The sequence below is a fragment of the Neovison vison genome, chromosome 4, assembly GCF_020171115.1.
Source record: "Neovison vison isolate M4711 chromosome 4, ASM_NN_V1, whole genome shotgun sequence".
Taxonomy (NCBI): Eukaryota; Metazoa; Chordata; class Mammalia; order Carnivora; family Mustelidae; genus Neogale; species Neogale vison.
In genome coordinates this window covers 36936750-36956634 of record NC_058094.1, presented here as the reverse complement: position 1 = coordinate 36956634, position 19885 = coordinate 36936750, and the positions used below count along the sequence as shown (strand labels likewise).

Below are 19885 nucleotides of genomic sequence, written 5' to 3'. Positions count from 1 at the left end.
AATTTACCTGTGCTTTATCAGTGAATTCAGGTTTCTTTAGTGCTTCTTTTAGGGCCAAAGCTGTTTTTTAACTTAAGAACTGGTCAATACTCATAATTAGTATTTTAACAATTTCAAACAATTTTGAGCAAACTGATAACTCTATGCAGCCCGACCAAGACAAATAATAAATACTAGAATATAAAAATTAAAAATATTCATGTCACAATTTAAATGATCCAAAGAACATAAAAGTCTGCATGAAAAATTTTTTAACATTGGAGCATGAATTTTAAAAAGCTGGCTTTTACAGCATTTATAATGCCTGTACATCAAATTAAAGAAATGCTAAAACTATCTGCTTCAGTGGCATATTAATTGATAAACTTCCTCATTTCAGAGTTTCCTCAACTAGTAACTATCTTAATTAGTGGTGGGAGTAAGAAGATTTGACTTTCGCTGTAATAAATGCAATCTTCAGAACAAAATGAAAGGTGACATCCCCATTTTTATGGTTCTAAAACACAAAACAGCCTTTCAATATGCTAAGATTATATGTTAGAAACGAATGCCATAGCAATTTATTTTTGATGTCTCTTTATAGATTTGTATCTGCATGTTTCTACTGTGTAATTATATATCCATACAAAAGGCTGTTTTGTCTTTGTCTCTTAAATTAGGAATTTACTGTGCACATTATGTATCTCTCTCAAAATATTCTCAAATGCAAAACTCCTAAATAGAGTTGTTTTATTGATTGGCTGGTCAACTGATGCCCCCTTCCCTGAACATCAATTAAGCCACAGCAGCTTTATATTGGGGGAAAAAAAAAAAAAAAAAGCTTCCCATTTCTATTTAAGGTACATTTGGCAAAGTTTTTTTTTTTTTAATCATTACATTTCTATTTACTGTTAAAATGTGGGTTATTGTCATGTCAGGGGGAAATAAACACAACAGGTTACAAAACAATATACAGTTTTCAAAATTTGTTCAAAGAACTTTCCTACCTCCACCAGATTACCTATAAGGACTTAAAACAAAGTGTTAAAAGTGGTTATCTCTTGGGGTGGTAGCAGTAGGAGACACAGATGAGGTTCGAAAGCCAATTAAATATATTTTTAATAAAGGGAGAAATATAGTAAAAAAATGAAAAATATATAATTCATGTAAAATGTTAACTCCAAGTGCATAAACTCCCTTGTAGCTATAATCAAGTGTCTTATGTAGATATAATACTGTTACAGTTTAAAGATAATTTTATCATAATACAAATTACTTAAGGTACCAGATGATTAAGCATACGTATTTATCTTCAGCTGGCTGATCAGAAAGAGCCAATTAATTATCATTATGTCAAGCAATTATTAAAAGTGCAGCCAATTTTTCAATGTATCATGGTAACAGGAGACAAAAAAAAAAATCAAGATATCTGGAATAATGGAATTAATAAAACCATTTTAGATGGCAGTGCCCTTTCCTCTTTTTTCTCCCCCACAAGTCAATGAGTAGCTAAGTTCAAGTTTTTTATAGATTTGTCAAAAGAAACTATCACATGAACATTTATCCTGAGAGCTTTGATTTTTTAAGAGCACTGGAGGTAAAAATGCAGGTACTTTAAATTTTCAGAATTATAAGGTTTCTGAACATGGAAAAACTCCAAAAGAAGTTTTTAAAATAATCACCTTGGGAGGTTATATTTGTTCCAACAATGCTACTATTTGGCTCAAATCACTTGGGAAGTTTTTCTTTCAAATTATTTTCAAAACTACTTAATATAAAAAAAAAAATCACTCTTATGATCATATAGTCACATCTTAGTTTGGATCCACCCCAAACCAGTGATTCAACTTGGTTATTCTAGTTGTTAGACTTAGTTCCAAAAGAACTTCTCATTACTTCCAGAAATCAAACTGAAATTAAGAAGGTAATTTAAGTGGCTGTACTGGGATCTAAAGGTTATGAACAATAAAGCATTCCAGCGTAGCACTGCTGAAATAACCATAAAATCTTTCACAGTGACTACAGTAAAAAAGATCAACATTCATTTGTATGACTAAATCATGATGTTTATTTTAAAATTAACAAACGCAAATCTCTAGCAGGTGACTGGTTTCTCTAGTTTCTCTACCTCAAACAGCTAGAGCATCTACTTTGTGTCAGGAAATGTTTAAACCTTAAAGATATAAGTATTATTACTGTCTTCATTTTACAGATGAGAAAACTTGATTGGGTCACACAGAATGAGTGGAAAAGCTAGGATTCAAATCTAGACAGACTGATTCCAAAGTCCAGGCTCTTAACTCAGTATGTACGTCCTGTAACCAATCAATAAATACCCATGTCCACACACAGAGAAGAGAGAGATCATTTTCAAGTGGATCACTCCATGTCTACAGCTGACCCTAGAGGATACAGTTTAGGTTTATCAGGTCTCCTTTGAATTACTTCTGGACCCATACCCATAAATTATTATTAATACCTTTGAATTCCACCCCAAATCTTCAGGAAAGGAAAGAGAAACAAGCCAATGAGCAAACAACCATGAAAATCTGTGTACACTGTATAAAGTATTAAATGTTGAAATTAAAGTTTAATTTTAAATTTGACTTTAACAGCATAAAGTACATGACTATCTCAACACAGTGCTAGTAGGAATGTAAATTATTTTGACAAATTTCTGTATTTTCCAAGTTTTTCCAGTTTATAATCAGTGAGAAAAATATTTTTCTAAAAATGACTGAAAGTTCAATAAACAATGACATTCTATAAATGGGAAATATTTATTTTTTCAATTTTTATCTGAAGAACATTAAGAGGATCATAATTTTTCTTAATTTTTGAGATTTAGGAGATGGATACATTATTCAAATAGATCCCCAGGTAATTTTTCCTAGCCAAAGACACAAAATTCTTAGTGTCCCATAAAGTATGATTTTGAATCCTTGATCCTGGAATTAGATGACACATCTGTAAATAAAAGATGATTTTTAAACATCTTTGCTAAGCTTTGCATAATATACTTTTATGAACAACAGTTTCAGACCATCCTCAGTTATCAGTTATATACATCACCACAGCACTTCCTTTTTTCTCTTTTTACAATAAAATCTTCCCAACCTCAATACCATTTTTCCCACAGTAAGGAATGAGTGCTTTTGGAACAGAAATACTAACAACACAAAGAACATTTCTGAAAACTGAAGGGAGGAAAGGTAATAACAAGAACTATTTGAATACTGCATTTTTTATTAAGATAACTATAGTGCTGTTCGTGTCAAATATTTTATTAGAAAAAGTTAGACATAAATACCTGCTGCTCCAGACTCCTGACTATAACTAATGGATGAAGAACGTATAGTTCTCAGACGTAAACTCTGGGCTCTCTCTTGCCGAGCAGCATCACAGGTCTGATTGGGGTGCCAGATTTGTTTACAGTGGTAGCAAAACTCTGTTCCACAGCCTTCTCGCCCACAAGTTAATTTTGGACAGCTAGCACATCCAAATGCTATCACAGCATATCTTCAAAGAATAAGAAAAATGACTTAAAATGGGAAATAAAAGAAGAGATACTAAGTAAAACAATTATCCAACTGAAAAAGTTTTCTATTTATATATACATAAGCAAATTAAGTCATAAACCCTAACACTATCTCATCAACATAAAAATGGGGAAAAAATGAACAATTCACAAATGAATACATATAAATGGCTAAAAACATTTTTAAAGTTCAATATTTAACTTTTAACTTTCAATTTTATCTAAGATGCCAAACTGTATAGTTAGCATAATTCCAATTTTATAAAAATTATATTAAATTAGTATTGTATGCACACAGAAAACACTAGAAGGAAATATACCAAAAATCTTAACAGTAGTTTTACTGATACTAGAGGTTCTAGTTCTCTTCTTTATACACTTACATATTTCTGATTTTTATAATTACCTGCTACTTTTAAAATCAGAAAATTAAAATATCACCTATTTAAAAATGCGATGACTAAATCAGCTACACCTATCAGTTAATGGCAAACTCTGATAATTCATAAATTTTGTGACTATCTTGTATTTATGCATAAATTCTTACATTAATGTTTCTAAAATGCATAGTAAAAGTGCTCTTTGGTGCCAATCTCCTCCAAAAAATACATGAACTCGATTTTCCCAATTAGAAAATTTATTTTTTCACTTCAGATTAAAAAACTGACAACAGTAGACTCATGACTAGCCCTGAAACCTATTCTCTGTATTAGTATTTTGGCACTTCAATAATTTCTTACTTAAATTTTGGGCACACTTGGACATTTATCCCAGAGTAATGAAAACTTATGTACAAACATGTACACAAATGCTTGTAGCAGCTTTTTTTTGTAATAGCCAAAAATCAGAAATAGTCTAGATGTCTTTTTCACTAGGTGAATGGTTAAACTATGGTGCATATACATGGAATACTACTCAACAACAAAAAGAAACTACCAATACACTTCACTCTGATAAGTCTCTAAGGAATTATGCTGAGTGAAAAAAGTCAATTTAAAAGTTATATACTCTATGATTCCATTTATAGACCATTTTTGAGATGACAAAATTTTAGAAATAGAAACAGATTAGAGGTGGCCAGGGATTAGGGATGGGGTTGGGAAGGCGACAGAGGATTTATAAAAGAACAGTAGGTTCACCACCATGGTATATAACACCATGGTATATTCACCACCCCATGGTGGTGAATACACTTATGTAAGGTGATAAAATGGCATATAACTAAATATACATGCACACACAAGTAAACTGGGGAAATTTAAATAAGATTGGTAGATTATATCAATGCCAATATCCTGCTTGTGATGTTTTTTGTTGCTGTTTTGTTTTGTGATGTTGCTTTATAGCACTGAAGAACGGTACCACTGGGACAAACTGAAGGAACGGGATTTCTTCTTCTTTTTTTTTTTTTTAGATTTTATTTATTTATTTGACAGAGATCACAAGTAGACAGAGAGTCAGGAAGAGAGAGGGGGGAAGCTGCCTCCCCACTGAGAAGAGAGTCCGATGTGGGGCTTGATCTCAGGACCCTAAGATCACGACCTGAACCGAAGGCAGAGGCTTAACCCACTGAGCCACCCAGGCACCCCTGGGATCAGGATTTCTCTTTATTATTTCTAATAACTACACATGAATCTACAATTATCTCAATAAAACTTAAAATAAAAAATGTCTGGTGTTCTGGTTCTCTTTGAAAGACAAACAAGTCTTATCTATGTATAAGAGCTTTTTAAAATAGCAAATATTTCCTTTGGGCTGGAAATTTAAGGGAGTTTTCAGGGTTCCTCTTGTTATTGGCAATAAAATTTAAATAGTAACTGTAACTGATTTTTTTTTTTTAAAGATTTTATTTATTTATTTGACAGAGCGAGATCACAAGCAGGCAGAGAGGCAGGCAGAGAGAGAGGAGGAAGCAGGCTCCCCGCCGAGCAGAGAGCCCGATGCGGGACTCGATCCCAGGACCCTGAGATCATGACCTGAGCCGAAGGCAGCGGCTTAACCCACTGAGCCACCCAGGCAAATTTCCAGATAATGTGTAAAATCATAAAATTTTAAGAGTCAGGAAGTTCCTCCACTTTTGGGACCTGTTGCTCCCTTAGTTATCTTACTTTTTAAACTTAAATTTTACATCTTAAATTCCATTTTATTTTTGATAGACCGATTCTCCAGTTACCAACATAATCATAAATGTGTCCAAGCATGATTAAATTAAAGACAACTTATTTATCAACATGGGGTAATTTAGCCAAGTTTACTTTTCCTGAGGGAAAGTAGTTCATTGCAGTTACTCATAAAAAGAAAAAAGTCCTCAAAGACTCAACACTTTATTTTCTATCAAATTATAATGCTAAGCAGTCTTTAAAATAGTAATTTCACTGAAAAGGAAATGATGCTCTCTTCTGTAACTCTTTTCTATCCTAGCTTTTCTTGAAGGAAGGAGGGAAGGAGAGGGACATGGGGAAATCTGTGTGTGTGCAAGGGACGATGACGCTAAGACCAACTGTTTGTTAAGGTCAGTCACAATATATAAGGCAGAAAAGTTTAGGTTACCTGGTCAAAATACCACTTCCACCACTTATTATCTGTATAGTCTCATTAAATCACATAACCTCCCTACAACTAAGTCTTACCAAAACATAAAACAGGATTCAAATACTTCAGCATTCAGCCAAAGTCAACTTTAGCTTTAGCCTTGATCTTTAGAATGCCAAACAAGCAATTCCCCATTTCAATGACAGTTCCAGTACCTCTGCATCTGTACTTGATTAATGACCATGTGACCCACAGTTATTATCCTTTCTATATCAATAGAAATAATGTATGGAAGGCGCCTGGATGGAGCAGTTGGTTAAGTGTCTGACGCTTGGTTTTGGCTCACATCATGATCTCAGAGTTGGGAGATCAAGCCCTGTGTTGGGCTTGCTGGTCTCTGGGCTCAGTGTGGAGTCTGCTTGAGACTCTCTCCCCTCCCTCTGTCCCTCCCCCCTGTGCTCTTTCACTCTCTGAAATAATTCTTAAAAACAAAACAAAACAAAACAAAACAAACATTGGCAGGCATTCTAGATACAGAATAAAAAATCTTACTGCTTCATCTGGTGAAATTTTACTGGAGAACTGAAGTATGAATGCACATTGTGTTTAAGAATAAAATAAAGTAATTATTAGTGAGACCTGTGAAAGCCAAGTTTAGATATAAACTTAACTTTCAATTCATTAAAACAGGGATATAGATTTGTAGTTAATATGAACACTGGAGTGCCAGAACTAAATTTAGGAATAATATAGTCTTTCTGAGTAAATAAATATAAAAATACACAAGGCAGATTAACAGAAATAGGTTATATCATAATTCTTTTTTTAAAAAAGATTTCATTTATTTGGCAGAGAGAGAGAGAGATCACAAGTAGGCAGAGAGACAGGCAAAGGAAGAGGGGGAAACAGGCTCTTCACCAACCTGGGAGCCCGATGCAGGGCTCTATCCCAGGTCCCTGAGATCATGACCTGAGCTGAAGGCAGAAGCTTAACCAACTGAGCCACCCAGGCACCCGGTTATATAATTCTAACCTTTATAGGTTGTTCAGTATACCACCATATCACTAAACAAAACTTAAGAACTGACTTAATTTTTAATCAATGATTTAAGCTATGAGTCTTTTTTTTTTTTTTAAAGATTTTTATTTGACAGACGGAGACACAACAAGAGAGGGAACACAAGCAGGGGAAGTGGGAGAGGATAAGGAGGCTTCCCACGAAGCAGGGAGCTCAATGTGGGGCTTAATCCCAGGACTTTGGGATCATGACCTGAGCCTAAGGCATATGCCCAACGACTGAGCTACCCAGGCACCCAAGCTATGGGTCTTTTAAGAAAAAGCCCTATTAGGGAATTCTTAAAGAAGGTCTAGAATCTTAAAAAGAATTAAAAGCAGAATGTCAGCTTTGCTATTTTAAACTTTCATGACAAGATAATTTCCACATCTGGTGTGTAATTCATGAAAACATGAAAGGGTATGGTGTGAAAACTGAGGTCTCAAAACATTTTAATCTCAATAATCAAACTTCAAAACAGCATTATAAGTTGCTTTAAGATAAAAATTCCCTACAGTGACTTAAACTTGTTGAGAATAACTGTTTATAAACAGTGAATACCTATTTAGATTTTTAAAATATATGCAGTATAATTATCTGGAGCAAACTAAAGAGTTGAAAAGTAGACTAGCATTTCTGCATGATGTCAAGTATTTAACATTTGATTATTTTTTAAAATAAAATTTTACATTTACTTTTGTATCCCATAAATTCATCACATCTTAATTATGATATTTGAAATTGGCCCTGGAGAAGTACTATTTGTCTGGTCATTTGGCATTTGTTGAAAATAAATGTAGGTCTGATGCATCTCAGAAATTAGGATATCATAATAAAAAAGAGTTGTGATATTTAGGGGTACCTGGGTGGCTCAGTGAGTTAAGCCTCTGCCTTCAGCTCAGGTCATGATCCCAGGGTCCTGGGATGGAGCCCCGCGTCGGGCTCTCTGCTCAGCGGGGAGCCTGCTTCCCCCTCTCTCTGTCTGCTGCTCTGCCTACTTGTAATCTAATCTCTCTGTGAAATAAATAAATAAAATCTTAAAAAAAAAAGACTGTGATCTTTAAATAAAACTGTGTGTTGTGGAAAGAATGAGGGAAAGGGAAAGAGAATTCATTCATGGGACATCATCATTATGTACTCAAATATCAGAGATAAAGTACCTCAAACTTGTTTATGCTACTTCCTAGTATCTCCTTTTTAAAGGAAAAGCTGAGAGATCCTATCCCAGAATTAAACATTCAAGTCCCATTCAATCTGTACAAGTTATAAAGAAAAACAGGTTTATCTTTAATAATCCTAACTATTTTTCATGAATGTATATTTTGATAACTAAAAGTTGAGAGTCTATCAGTTTTTTCTTATTAACAGTTATTGAGTGCTTACTATGTAAATTTTCATAAACATTCAATCTTAATAATAACTTTGATAGGCATATTTTATAATATAGCAAGAATTAAATGTAACTAGCATTCACATATTGAAAACAGAATGTTAGGCCTCTTGATGATTTTCATTGTGTGGGAGTCAAACTTATTTTCCATTGGAAAACAGCTGTCAAATTACAATGGAAGCAAATGGTAAAACTAAATTAAATATAAAATGCTTCCTTTGGGGCGCCTGGGTGGCTCAGTGGGTTAAAGCCTCTGCGGCCTGGGTCATGGTCCCAAGGTCCTGAGATGGAGCCCCGCATGGGGCTCTCTGCTCAGCAGGAAGCGTGCTTCCCTTCCTCTCTCTCTCTGCCTGCCTCTCTGCCTACTTGTGATCTCTGTCAAATAAATAAATAAAATCTTAAAAAAAAATGCTTCCTTTAAAGAAAAATGTCAGGAGTATCTCTGTTCTGGTGCATTAAGTGTTATATGGGAAAGGAACACCCTCAGCAGAATGTCAGGGATAACTGAGCAATACTAGTTAACCTAAGATCTTTGGCTTGAACAGTATCCAAATCTTGGTTTAAAAGATGGCTCCTTGTCCTTCTATGATTATTTAACTCAAGTCTTACTTTCCATCTCTATTCTTCCATGTCTATCTTTACTTAAAAATGTTTAAATCTTCCTATTTAGCAGAGTGGAGGGACAAGAAGAAAGTGGGGAAAAGAGAAACAGGAACTGAAATAGGACAGTCTTTCCAGAAATATTTTCTGTTCACTGGAGTGGCAACAGGAGGTCTATACTAAGGAAGTACTCAGTGGTCAAGTTAGAAAAATGCTAAGCAAAATTAAAGCACTTTTTCATTTTTTTCTTTTTTAACTACAGGATTTGCTAAAAGAATTTATTTAAAAAGATTTTATTTATTTATTTGACAGAGAGAGATCACAAGTAAGCAGAGAGAGAGAGAGGAAGCAGGCTCCCTGCCGAGCAGAGAGCCAGATGTGGGGCTTGATCCCAGGACCTTGAGATCATGACCTGAGCCGAAGGGAGAGGCTTAACCCACTGAGCCACCCAGGCACCCCGCTAAAAGAATTTTTAACATGCCAGTGATCAGTATATAGTGTGCACTATTTCCAGAATTTATTTCACCATGGCGTCTATTTCCTGGGAGAGTCTCACAGTACTAGAGTTCTACAAATTACATCATTGATAACAGAGCAAGTAGGGATAACAGCTAGGGTACTGTATTGTGTCTATACTAAATTCCTTATCAAGGAACAAGTAATAAGAACAAACTATACCTAAAACAAAATCTAATCCTAAGATAAACATAATACTCCACAACAAAAATTTTAATTAAAAAATGAGGAAAAAGAATGAAGAAAGATTATCCAGGCATCAAAGACCCCTGCCCCCCAAAAGTAAAGCTTTAACAAAACCTTTAGAGAACAAAGAAAATATAATCACAAATACTGTTTGATCCAGTTAGAGGGGAAAGTCAAGTTTTGCATCAAAATCAACAGGTTTATGTTTCTACTTGCTAGAAGTTACATTACTCGATAGAGGAGTGACTTGTTTAAAATGTTTGGGAGAAGGTCTAGATAAAGTGAGGCTCATCTCCCGGTTCCCTCTTTCATGAGCTGCTTCCTCTAGAGGATGCCTTCTGTTGTGCTTTCCACTACATGCTACAGGGGAATTGTCAAGAACTGTCCAGTCTATTTGGAGAAGTCAGTCTAATTCAAGGGTGCAAGCCATTCCGGCTGCATAACTAAAGCCACATTCTTTAGTAGAGCTGACATGTCTCCTACATATCCACTTGGTTCTGACTGAGGGTTTGAGGGTATGTTATTTTTTATTGATTCCCTTAAAACCACCAAAAATTTCAGTATCATTTAACAATGATTGGTGTAGCAGCAGTATATACTGAATTGCAGAGCATTAAAATATATCTAGACCAATTTTATGGTTAGGAAGAATAAATTAAAAAGAGCAAACTCTCAGCTCAAGGAATTTTTAAACTCTAAGCTCAAAGTCTTAGAATACTTTTATGAATGTCTATTCTAACAGATACAATCTGTCATTAGTTATCAATTACAACTTCCACTGAAACACAGTTTATACTCATTATGGCTTCCTATACACAAAACCTGCTGTTTCCTAAGTCACATGTATTTGTTTCCTCTGGAGAAAATCACAAGTTACATCTGTTCTCTGTATAAAATTTCTAAAAGGTCAGCCTACAAAAGCACTTTCAGCATGTCAAAAGATGGTCAAGTTATGGCTAAAACCTTTCTTTGTAGGGTGGAAATAAGAGCTATATGAAGATTAACTGGAATTTAAAAATATATATTGTTTAGTTCCTAAGCCGATACCATTTTAAAAAAAAATATTTTATTTATTTATTTGACACTCAGAGTTCACAAGTAGACAGAGAGGCAGGCAGAGAGAGAGGAGGAAGCAGGCTCCCCGCTGAGCAGAGAGCCCGAAGTGGGGCTTGATCCCAGGACCCTGGGATCATGACCTAAGCCGAAGGCAGAGGCTTTCACCCACTGAGCCACTCAGGCGCCCCCGATACCATTTTTTAAATCCATTATGAATAGTATCCTCCACCAGAATAAATTATTATTCAAAATCATTTAAATGTCAGCCAGTTTGACACTACACAAACCTGATTACAGTTGATCACATTGCTTTAAAATGGCTTATTGGAAAAAAAAGTAAAATAAAATGGCTTATTGATAGCTCCTATGATGTATGATTTATATTAGTGGCATACAGTCAGATTGATTCATTCAACAACACTTTATTGAGCATGTCTAAACCAGCAATTACAAAGAAAAATCAAATACTTTTTTCTTTTTTGCCCTTGAAAGGCTCACAGACATTATTAAATCATTAACTATATTCTTGTATTATAAATGTTCTTGTATATTCAAAGCTCCCCAGCAAAGTCAGAAGCACTCACATGAGGTAACACTCACATGGGATAATGTGTGCTGGTAGAAGGGTGGCCAACTGAAACACGTGATGACAAACACTAAAATGCCAACTTTTTGCTGTCTGCCTGCAATGTATAAACTAGGCTACCTGGGCAGAAGGTAATCAGGTATTTTTACTCAAGACAAGTTCTATGCATTCCTTCCTATGTGCCCCTCACCTTGCCCCAACACATCTCCCTAGTCATGGCCAGATTCTTTTCTGAGCCTGTGTAGACTGCATGTTATAGCAGCAGTTTTGCAAACTTCATCCTGGTTAAATCAAAGCACACAGGTTTGGCTCCTTCTCAAGAGGACTTTTCTGAAATACTGTCTTTTAAAACAAGTTCAATTTGTCCTGGCCCTCATAAGAGTAGAAAGAATATTAGGTCAGAAAACCTGAGGGATCTCAAATAGAAACCAGGTCAGCTTTTCTTTCTCCTCTAAGCTAAGGGCAATATTTCTCAAAGTATGTTAAACTACATGTTTAAGTAAAATTAATGTCAGATACAGAAAATGGTCAGATTAATAAATATCATATGCAAAAAAATTCACAATTTTACATACAGCATTTCTAGAAAAAAGTCTTTCAAGTGTGTTGTACAATAGAAGGGGTTAAATACTATATACATGTCAACGGTTCTAGCTAGTTAAGTATTTCCTTTACTCACTGACAGATAATCAGGCATTTATTTACCAGTATTCTTTATGCCAGATTTAAATAATAAATGGATTCTAAATAAAATATGTCTCTCTGTGGATCCAAAGATTTTAATAAGTTCCAGGGGGGAGGGATTTTTGTCTTTTATTCATTATTAAGTTTCCAAGTACCTGGCACACAGGTACTTTAAATATATGAGTAACTGTCTGATTTTTAAAAATTAAGGCGTAACTTAAGAAATGGACACAAGTGGGGCGCCTGGGTGGCTCAGTGGGTTAAGCCGCTGCCTTCGGCTTGGGTCATGATCTTAGAGTCCTGGGACCGAGTCCCGCATCGGGCTCTCTGCTCAGCAGGGAGCCTGCTTCCCCCTCTCTCTCTGCCTGCCTCTCTGCCTACTTGTGATTTCTCTCTGTCAAATAAATAAATAAAATCTTTAAAAAAAAAAAAAAAGAAATGGACACAAGTAATTATAAATAAGAGCTACAAAAAACTTGCTGTGTGCCAGGAATTATGTTAGTCATAAAATTAGAGGTCTACCCCAAGCCTTATAACAACATGATAGGACAGACATTTAAAATCAGATCTAAATGCTCATGGTAAGTAAAACTGAAACCTTTAATCAAGGCTTACGTAGCATTCCATTCTCAAAGTACATATATAAATTTTCTGCTACTGGATGACAGTTTCTATGTAATGCAATCATAAAACCTACAATGTAATCAAGTATATAAAATATGCTCTTAATCTAGAGACAACATAAATCAAATATAAATGACAATACATTACGAAGTAATGCTGACATGTTTTCTTTGCCCTTTGAGGGTAAGACTATTGACAACCACGAAACCAAGAGTTAATTTATAGTCAAATTAACCAAGGCTAATTCTTTGTTAAACTTACATAGCAATCAAGTAGTTGTGTTCATAATAACAGAATTTATTAAAGTAGCTGTTTCTATTATTTTATATTTTACACTTAACATTTATCTTCTCCAAAATATTTAAAATATTAAGCTATTTTGCTTTTTTTTTTTTTTAAAGATTTTATTCATTTATTTGAGAGAAAGAGAGAGAGCGAGCTGGGGGAGGAGCAGAGGGAAACAGACAAGCAGACTGAACCTGAGCCCAATGCAGGGCTCAATTCCACACCTTTGAGATTATGACTTTAGCCAAAATCAAGAGTTAGACACTTAACCAACTGAATCACCTACATGCCCCTAAGCCATTTTACTCTCTGACAATGAAGTCTCAGTAAGAAGAAAGTGGGCAAAAATAACACAAAGTATGAGCTTATGAAACATCTTTAAATTTTACTGAAAAATGTCACCCATACAAAAAGGATTTATAAATAAAAATAAATACCCCGTATCTACCACGCAAACTAAGAAAAGTATCAGTAAGGTGATCATATAATTAACAACCCAAACTAAAACACTTGAGAAGAGTAATGCGAGCAAAACCGAACTATCTCTGGCAAGTCAGAACCTATGGTTTTACCACATTTATCAGTGGCTTTAGAAGCCTCTTGATTGCTCCTTCAAGTTCACAACCTCCTCTTAATAGGTAACCATGAAACTAAATATATTCATCCATTTTACTGTTAACGAACACTTTTTTTCTTGTTTGCTATCATGAACATTCTTTTTTTTTTTTTAAGATTTATTTATTTTAGAAAGTGCATGAGGCGGAGGGGCAGAGGGAGAATCTCAAGCAGACTCCCTGCTAAGTGCAGAGTGGAGGCAGGCCCTGATCTTACCACCTTGAGATCACTACCTGAGCTGAAACCAAGAGTTGCGATGTACCACCTAGGTGTGCCTATTATGAACATTCTTTTTTTTTTTTTTTTTTTTGAAAACAGTTCCCTTTTTTAATGAACATTCTTAAACATGTCTCCTAACTAGATGTCTCCTGGCATACAAGAATTTCTTCAAGGTATTTCACTAGGAGTGAATCTTCTAAGTTACAGGGTAAATGTGTATTCAATTTTAATAATAACATGGCAGCTGGTGAGCTAATCTTCCACTTATATTTTCTTTTAATTTAAAATTTTCCCTTTTATTTATAAAACTTTCCTTTATAATCTGTTTTGATTTTGCTTTGGTGTGTTATGTGTGGAGATAATCGTATTTTCCCCCCCTCAAACAGCTACTTTCACAATTCTGTATGTTGAAAAAAATCAATCCTTTCTCAGTTGGTTTAGCATGTTTCCCCTAAAATCAAATTCTTATCTAAATAAGAATCTGTGTCAGCTGTATCTATTGTGTTCTATTAAGTTAATACAATTGATATCCATTAGGAACACATGATCAATCAACTCAGCTCAAGAGAATATATCTATTTAGTGGCCAAAAAATTTGTGCCCAGGATTTACTGCCTCAATCTCTTGGGGCCATAGCTTCTGACACTTAAGCCTTTTAATTCATGCCATCATTTTCAAACTTTTTCTTTTAAAACTATTAAATGGGGATGCTTGGGTAGCTCAGTTAGTTAGGCATCTGCCTTTGGCTCACATCATGATTCCAGGAACCTGGAATTGAGTCCCATATCGGGATCCTTGATCAGTGGGGAGCCTGCTTCTCCCTCTGCCTACTGTCCCCCTGCTTGTGTGCACGCTCTCTCTCTGACAAATAAATAAATGAATCTTTAAAAAAAAAAAAAAAGGCAACCAAACCATTAAATGCTTGAAGAACTTGGGAAGTACTTTTTACCCTGGAGTTCCATGAGAGACAGAAAACCACACTCTTTCTCCAGACAAAACACAGCATATAGGTATATTCCTCACTATTTGAACTCTTGAAGGAGTATTTGCTATAATGATTTGCAAAAAGTGTGTTAACATAAAATTTGTTGTCCAAGTTGAAATCTAATGAATGCACGCTTGCACCAGTGACAATGTTGTGCAGAGGTCCACGGGACCAAGAGTGATACAACTGTATGCAAGCTGTTCTTTTGACCGGATACTGTCTCCTGCTCAAGTTATTTTTAAAGGTACTGTTCATTATCAAGATTTCTTCCAATCTTTTTCTTGAGAGTTTATCTCTTCAGGGCTCCCAGAGTTTGCTTCTATCATACACCTGTAAGCACAGTCAACCTTGGCTCAGTTTAGAAAGTATCTTTATAATATTATTTTATTATTTATATTCTAGTACAAGCTCCCTGCATTAGAGGAGAGCACCGTTCAAATGTGATAATGAATTATATTTCTAAGTACTTCACACAACTAATGAATTCATAAAATGTCAAATAATCAGTAATATTTTTAATATGTTATTTCCACTGAAATCCCTGGTAGACAGTTAAAAAGTTTAGTTATACCTGGGAAAACTGGTTGGGATTTGCAAAGGCTGGTAACATACTATTAATTTTCTCATTTGGAATGAGATATAGGCTAGATGCAATCTGAAAAGTTGCTACGCAACAAGCTTTTAATAATAGATTTGATTCAGATGATGAATACTGAAACTTCATCTGAGAAACTGAACTCACATTCTACCCTTATTTCTGATTATACCCAGATAATATTGAAAGCTCTGGGTTTTCCCCCAACTCTTACTTATACATAATCTCTAGTTTACTAATGATAACATCCAATGTTTACAGCCTTTGTTATTCTTGAAAAGCATAAGACTATTTATTCATAGTTCTGACAACCCTACATAGGAAATGCTCTATAAACAGAAGATACTGTTAACATAATCAAATGTATAAGAAAAAATATTTTAAATCTTTATATTAGCAATACTTACGTCATACCAACATGAACACATGACATTGTGCACACATTAAGGTGTCTTCTGAAAGGGTCATTTGAGTTTATACAACCAAAACCAAACAAAACCCCCGATCATTTCATCTGCTACACTAAAATAACAATTTTCCAAATTAGAGGGATAATCAATTTTGCACACAACCCAGACCCTGTACTCTACCAACTTATCCCTTTCTTCCAGAAATGTTCAAATGAGTATGCGATGAGACACAATATAAAAATGAGTAAGATAATATTCCTGCTATTTGCATCTAACATTGAGCCTGGCACATGGTATGCCCTCTATGTACATTTGTCTACTGAATAACGAATCACACCTGACGTGTTAAGATTTCTCTTTTGAGGAACAGCTAACTCTTATTTTATCCACAGAAAAAAATACTAACTCAAGAAAAACCAAACAAAATCTTACCCACAGTCTGGAGCTGGACACCACCTACAATCAGGATCTGCAACAAGCCACCGTCTAAGCATAAATTCTTCATATTTTTCCATCAAGACATCATCACTTAATATCAAGCGAATATCATGGGGATTAAACCGTTCAGTACATTCTGGGCAACTGATATTAACTCTACTTTCAGAAATTTCTATCCTTAGATATTGTCGTAAGCAATCCACACAAGATCTATGATGACAAGTCATGATCTCAGGAAATCTGTCCTTAGAATGCCGCAGAAGGCACAAAGGGCACTCTATAAAGTCTCCAATTTGTTTGCTGATAGAAGTTAATCCATTGTCAGAGGAGGTATTTGTAGAGAAAATGGAGTTCTTATCAGTACACATTTCAGAATGTATACTTTCAATGCTTGCAATTCCATCCACCCCGCCATTTAGCTCCCTGGATTTACGTTTGTTATCCTTTTTTCTCCGAAACAGAGAGCCTATTGAAATTCTTCTTTTTTTGGGTGCCTTTTTCACTGAAGGCAAGCTCACAGATGAAGCAGAAGACTGAAGATCACGATCTGAACCCATTTGCCGATGTAAACTCATGTCTAAAATGTTCATTAGAATTGACTCAGGGTCTGTGTTTACACACAGCCCTTCATTATATTTAGAAATGAAACCTATTTCTTGTTCTTGCATTCAGATTAAGTCATGATGTAAGAGAATCCTACTTGGTTCCTTCAGCGAATTCTTGAAAAAGCTTGACTTACAGAAGACTGTTATCATAGATGGTCTGAAAAACAAAACATAACACCAAGAAAATTTTATTTATATTCTTAGTGTGCATGATTTTTAAATAAACTTACAACCTTACTACGAAACTTCAAACCAGTAGTATGTTCTTTAGTCATTAGGGTTTTTTCAATAACACCAATTTAATTTACTGAGTAGTCTACATGAGAATGTAAGAATATATAGTTAGCACTAAAACAAGTATATTCTTTAATCTTAATAAAAAAACTAGATTTGAGCTGACCTTACCATTATTAAAATCTCATAAAAATCTTTGACCATTTTCACTGAGACTTCAATGATTCCCCACTGCTTTTCAGAGTTTAACTGACTATAAAATATACATGTAGACACAAAGGATTACTAAGTATAGCTTATACAATCTTGAAGAAAAGTGAAGTGTGTGTGTGCTCTTACCCTGCCAAATGCAGAAAATTAGAAACTTAGAAAGTTGCAGGAATTAAGACAACATTGTGGTACATCACAATGCTGGATACAAAGACCAATGGAGCACAACACAGTCCAGAAAAGGTCCCAAGTATATGTGGATACTAGAGTTACGTCAAAGGCAACAATAGCCTTTTCAAAAACAAAACATACTATTGTTTTACTGGTTACCATCTGAGAAGAGGAACTTAACCTATAGCTCACCAGGTGCATAAAAATCAATTCCATTTGGTTCGCAGATCTAAGTATGAAAAGTAAAATCATAAAGCTTCTAGAAGTCAACAGAGAATATTTCTGTGAAAAGACTTCTTAAACATACAAAAGTACTAACCATAAAAGAAAAGACTGACAAATTGGAATACAATAAACTCAAGAGATGGTATTCAAGAGAGTGGGACAAGACAGTTGCCACTTATAACTAATAAAGGACCAAGTACCCAGAGTGTGGATAACACTTACATATTAAGACAAAACAGACAAAAAGAAAATGGGCAAGGGATTTAACAGGCATTTAACAAAAGGATATGAAAAAGTGCTCAACAACATCTGTCATCAGGGAGATACAGATTAAAGCCACAATGAGATACACATCTAGCAGAATGGCTTAAATTCAGACTGACATTTCCAAGTATTACCGAAGATGTGGATTGCTGGTGGGAGTGTAAAATGGCGTAACTACTTTGGATAACTGTTTAATGGTATCTACCAAACTTGAACATATAGACACTTTATTACCCAATTACACTACCAGAAATAACTGCACAAGGGAAATGAATGCCTACATGCATCAAGAGATACATAACAATATTAATAGCAGCATATTAATAGCAGCATATTAACAAGCCAAAATACTAGATGCAACCCACACTTCTTCCAACTATAGAATTATATTCACTTTCTAGCATATTAGAAATGAATGAAAATGAACAAAATACTGCTTTACACAAAATAAGAATGTGTCTCACACAAAAGATGGCATACTGTATGTATAATTCTATTTAAAGAAAGCTTAAAACCAGGTAGAACTAATCTACGATGACTGAAATCAGGAGTATAGATACCTTTTGTGCGGAGGCACAAAGGGAACTTTGACATATGTAGTAGTCTGACATATGTAGTAGTAACTACTACAATGACCTACAAACTCATGTTTATACACTTTACTGAATGATTGTTATATCATAGAGTTAAAAAAAAAAAAGCTTCCTGAGCTGGTATCTACACATATCCTTTGAAAGTCATATTGATTTCCCAACACAAAATCTAGAAAAACATTTCACTCAGGCAAACATTATTCTTGTCCATCAGTTTATATTTTCTCATTATATGCAGCATTCTCTGCAAATTCTGCGGAAAATATGGGGTGTAATGGTAGGTTTTACTAAAATTTTCTGCGTTATTTTCTTCCATGTTTTTATTTTAATTTGCATTTCAAAATGTCTTCTGTACTCCACAGTGAAATATATTTCTCACAGAAGAGAACTACAGAGGTAATCAACTTTGGGGAACTTATCATCAGAATCTGTCACTTAAAATAGTAAACCAATGGTACTTATCAGTATCCACCTGGGAAATTTTTCAAAATATACATTTTAAGGGGCACCTGGGTGGCTCAGTGGGTTAAGCCGCTGCTTTCGGCTCAGGTCATGATCTCAGGGTCCTGGGATCGAGTCCCGAATCGGGCTCTCTGCTCAGCGGGGAGCCTGCTTCCCTCTCTCTCTGCCTGCCTGCCTCTCTGCCTACTTGTGATCTCTCTCTATCAAATAAATAAATAAAATATTTAAAAATATATATACATTTTAAGACACTTGACAGACATGTAATTTTTTTCCCCCAAAAGAGAACCCTGTAGGGTTTTTTTGTTTGTTTTTTGTTTTTAAGATTTATTAGTTTGAGCTGGGGCGAGGCAGGGGGAGAAATGTACAGAGGTGGTGGGTAACAGGGAGAGCCAGAGCCAGACATGGGGCTTGATCCCACAACCCTCAGATCATGACCTGAGCCAATAAAAGAGTTGGATGTTCAACCAACTGAGCCATTCAGGTGCTGTTAGAAGTACTCTTAATATTTAAACTAGGATAGTGAGCAAATTAGAACATGTGTTCATCCTATTTAGGAAATCCTTAAAACATTACGCAAATACACAAATATGGCTCAAAGGAAAAATAAACAAATCTGAATACTAAAACTTGAATATTTCTACATGGTAAAAAATATTATAATGCAGAAAGACAGTGATAAATTAGAAAAATGTGTATAACAATGAAAAAATTTCCCTACCATACAAACAGCTTTTACCATTAATGAGAAAAAGATGTACAACCTGATAACAAAGACACAAGGAGGATGTCTGAAGAATTATAAAAATTAGAAAGATTGAACACAGTTT

The 19885-nt window shown here is 34.9% G+C and overlaps 1 protein-coding gene across 2 annotated transcripts in view; it reads right to left on the bottom strand.

Annotated features, from left to right (window-relative positions):
• RNF19A (ring finger protein 19A, RBR E3 ubiquitin protein ligase) overlaps positions 1-19885 on the bottom strand; it is a 59557-nt gene that overhangs the window by 14836 nt on the left and 24836 nt on the right. For both annotated transcript variants that reach the window (XM_044245207.1, XM_044245205.1), the window contains 2 exons: positions 16286-17053; positions 3290-3498 (listed from right to left, as the gene is read on the bottom strand). In XM_044245207.1, the coding sequence (XP_044101142.1) occupies positions 3290-3498; positions 16286-16959 (883 nt within the window). In that variant the 5' untranslated portion in view covers positions 16960-17053. The remainder of the gene's footprint in view (positions 1-3289; positions 3499-16285; positions 17054-19885) is intronic.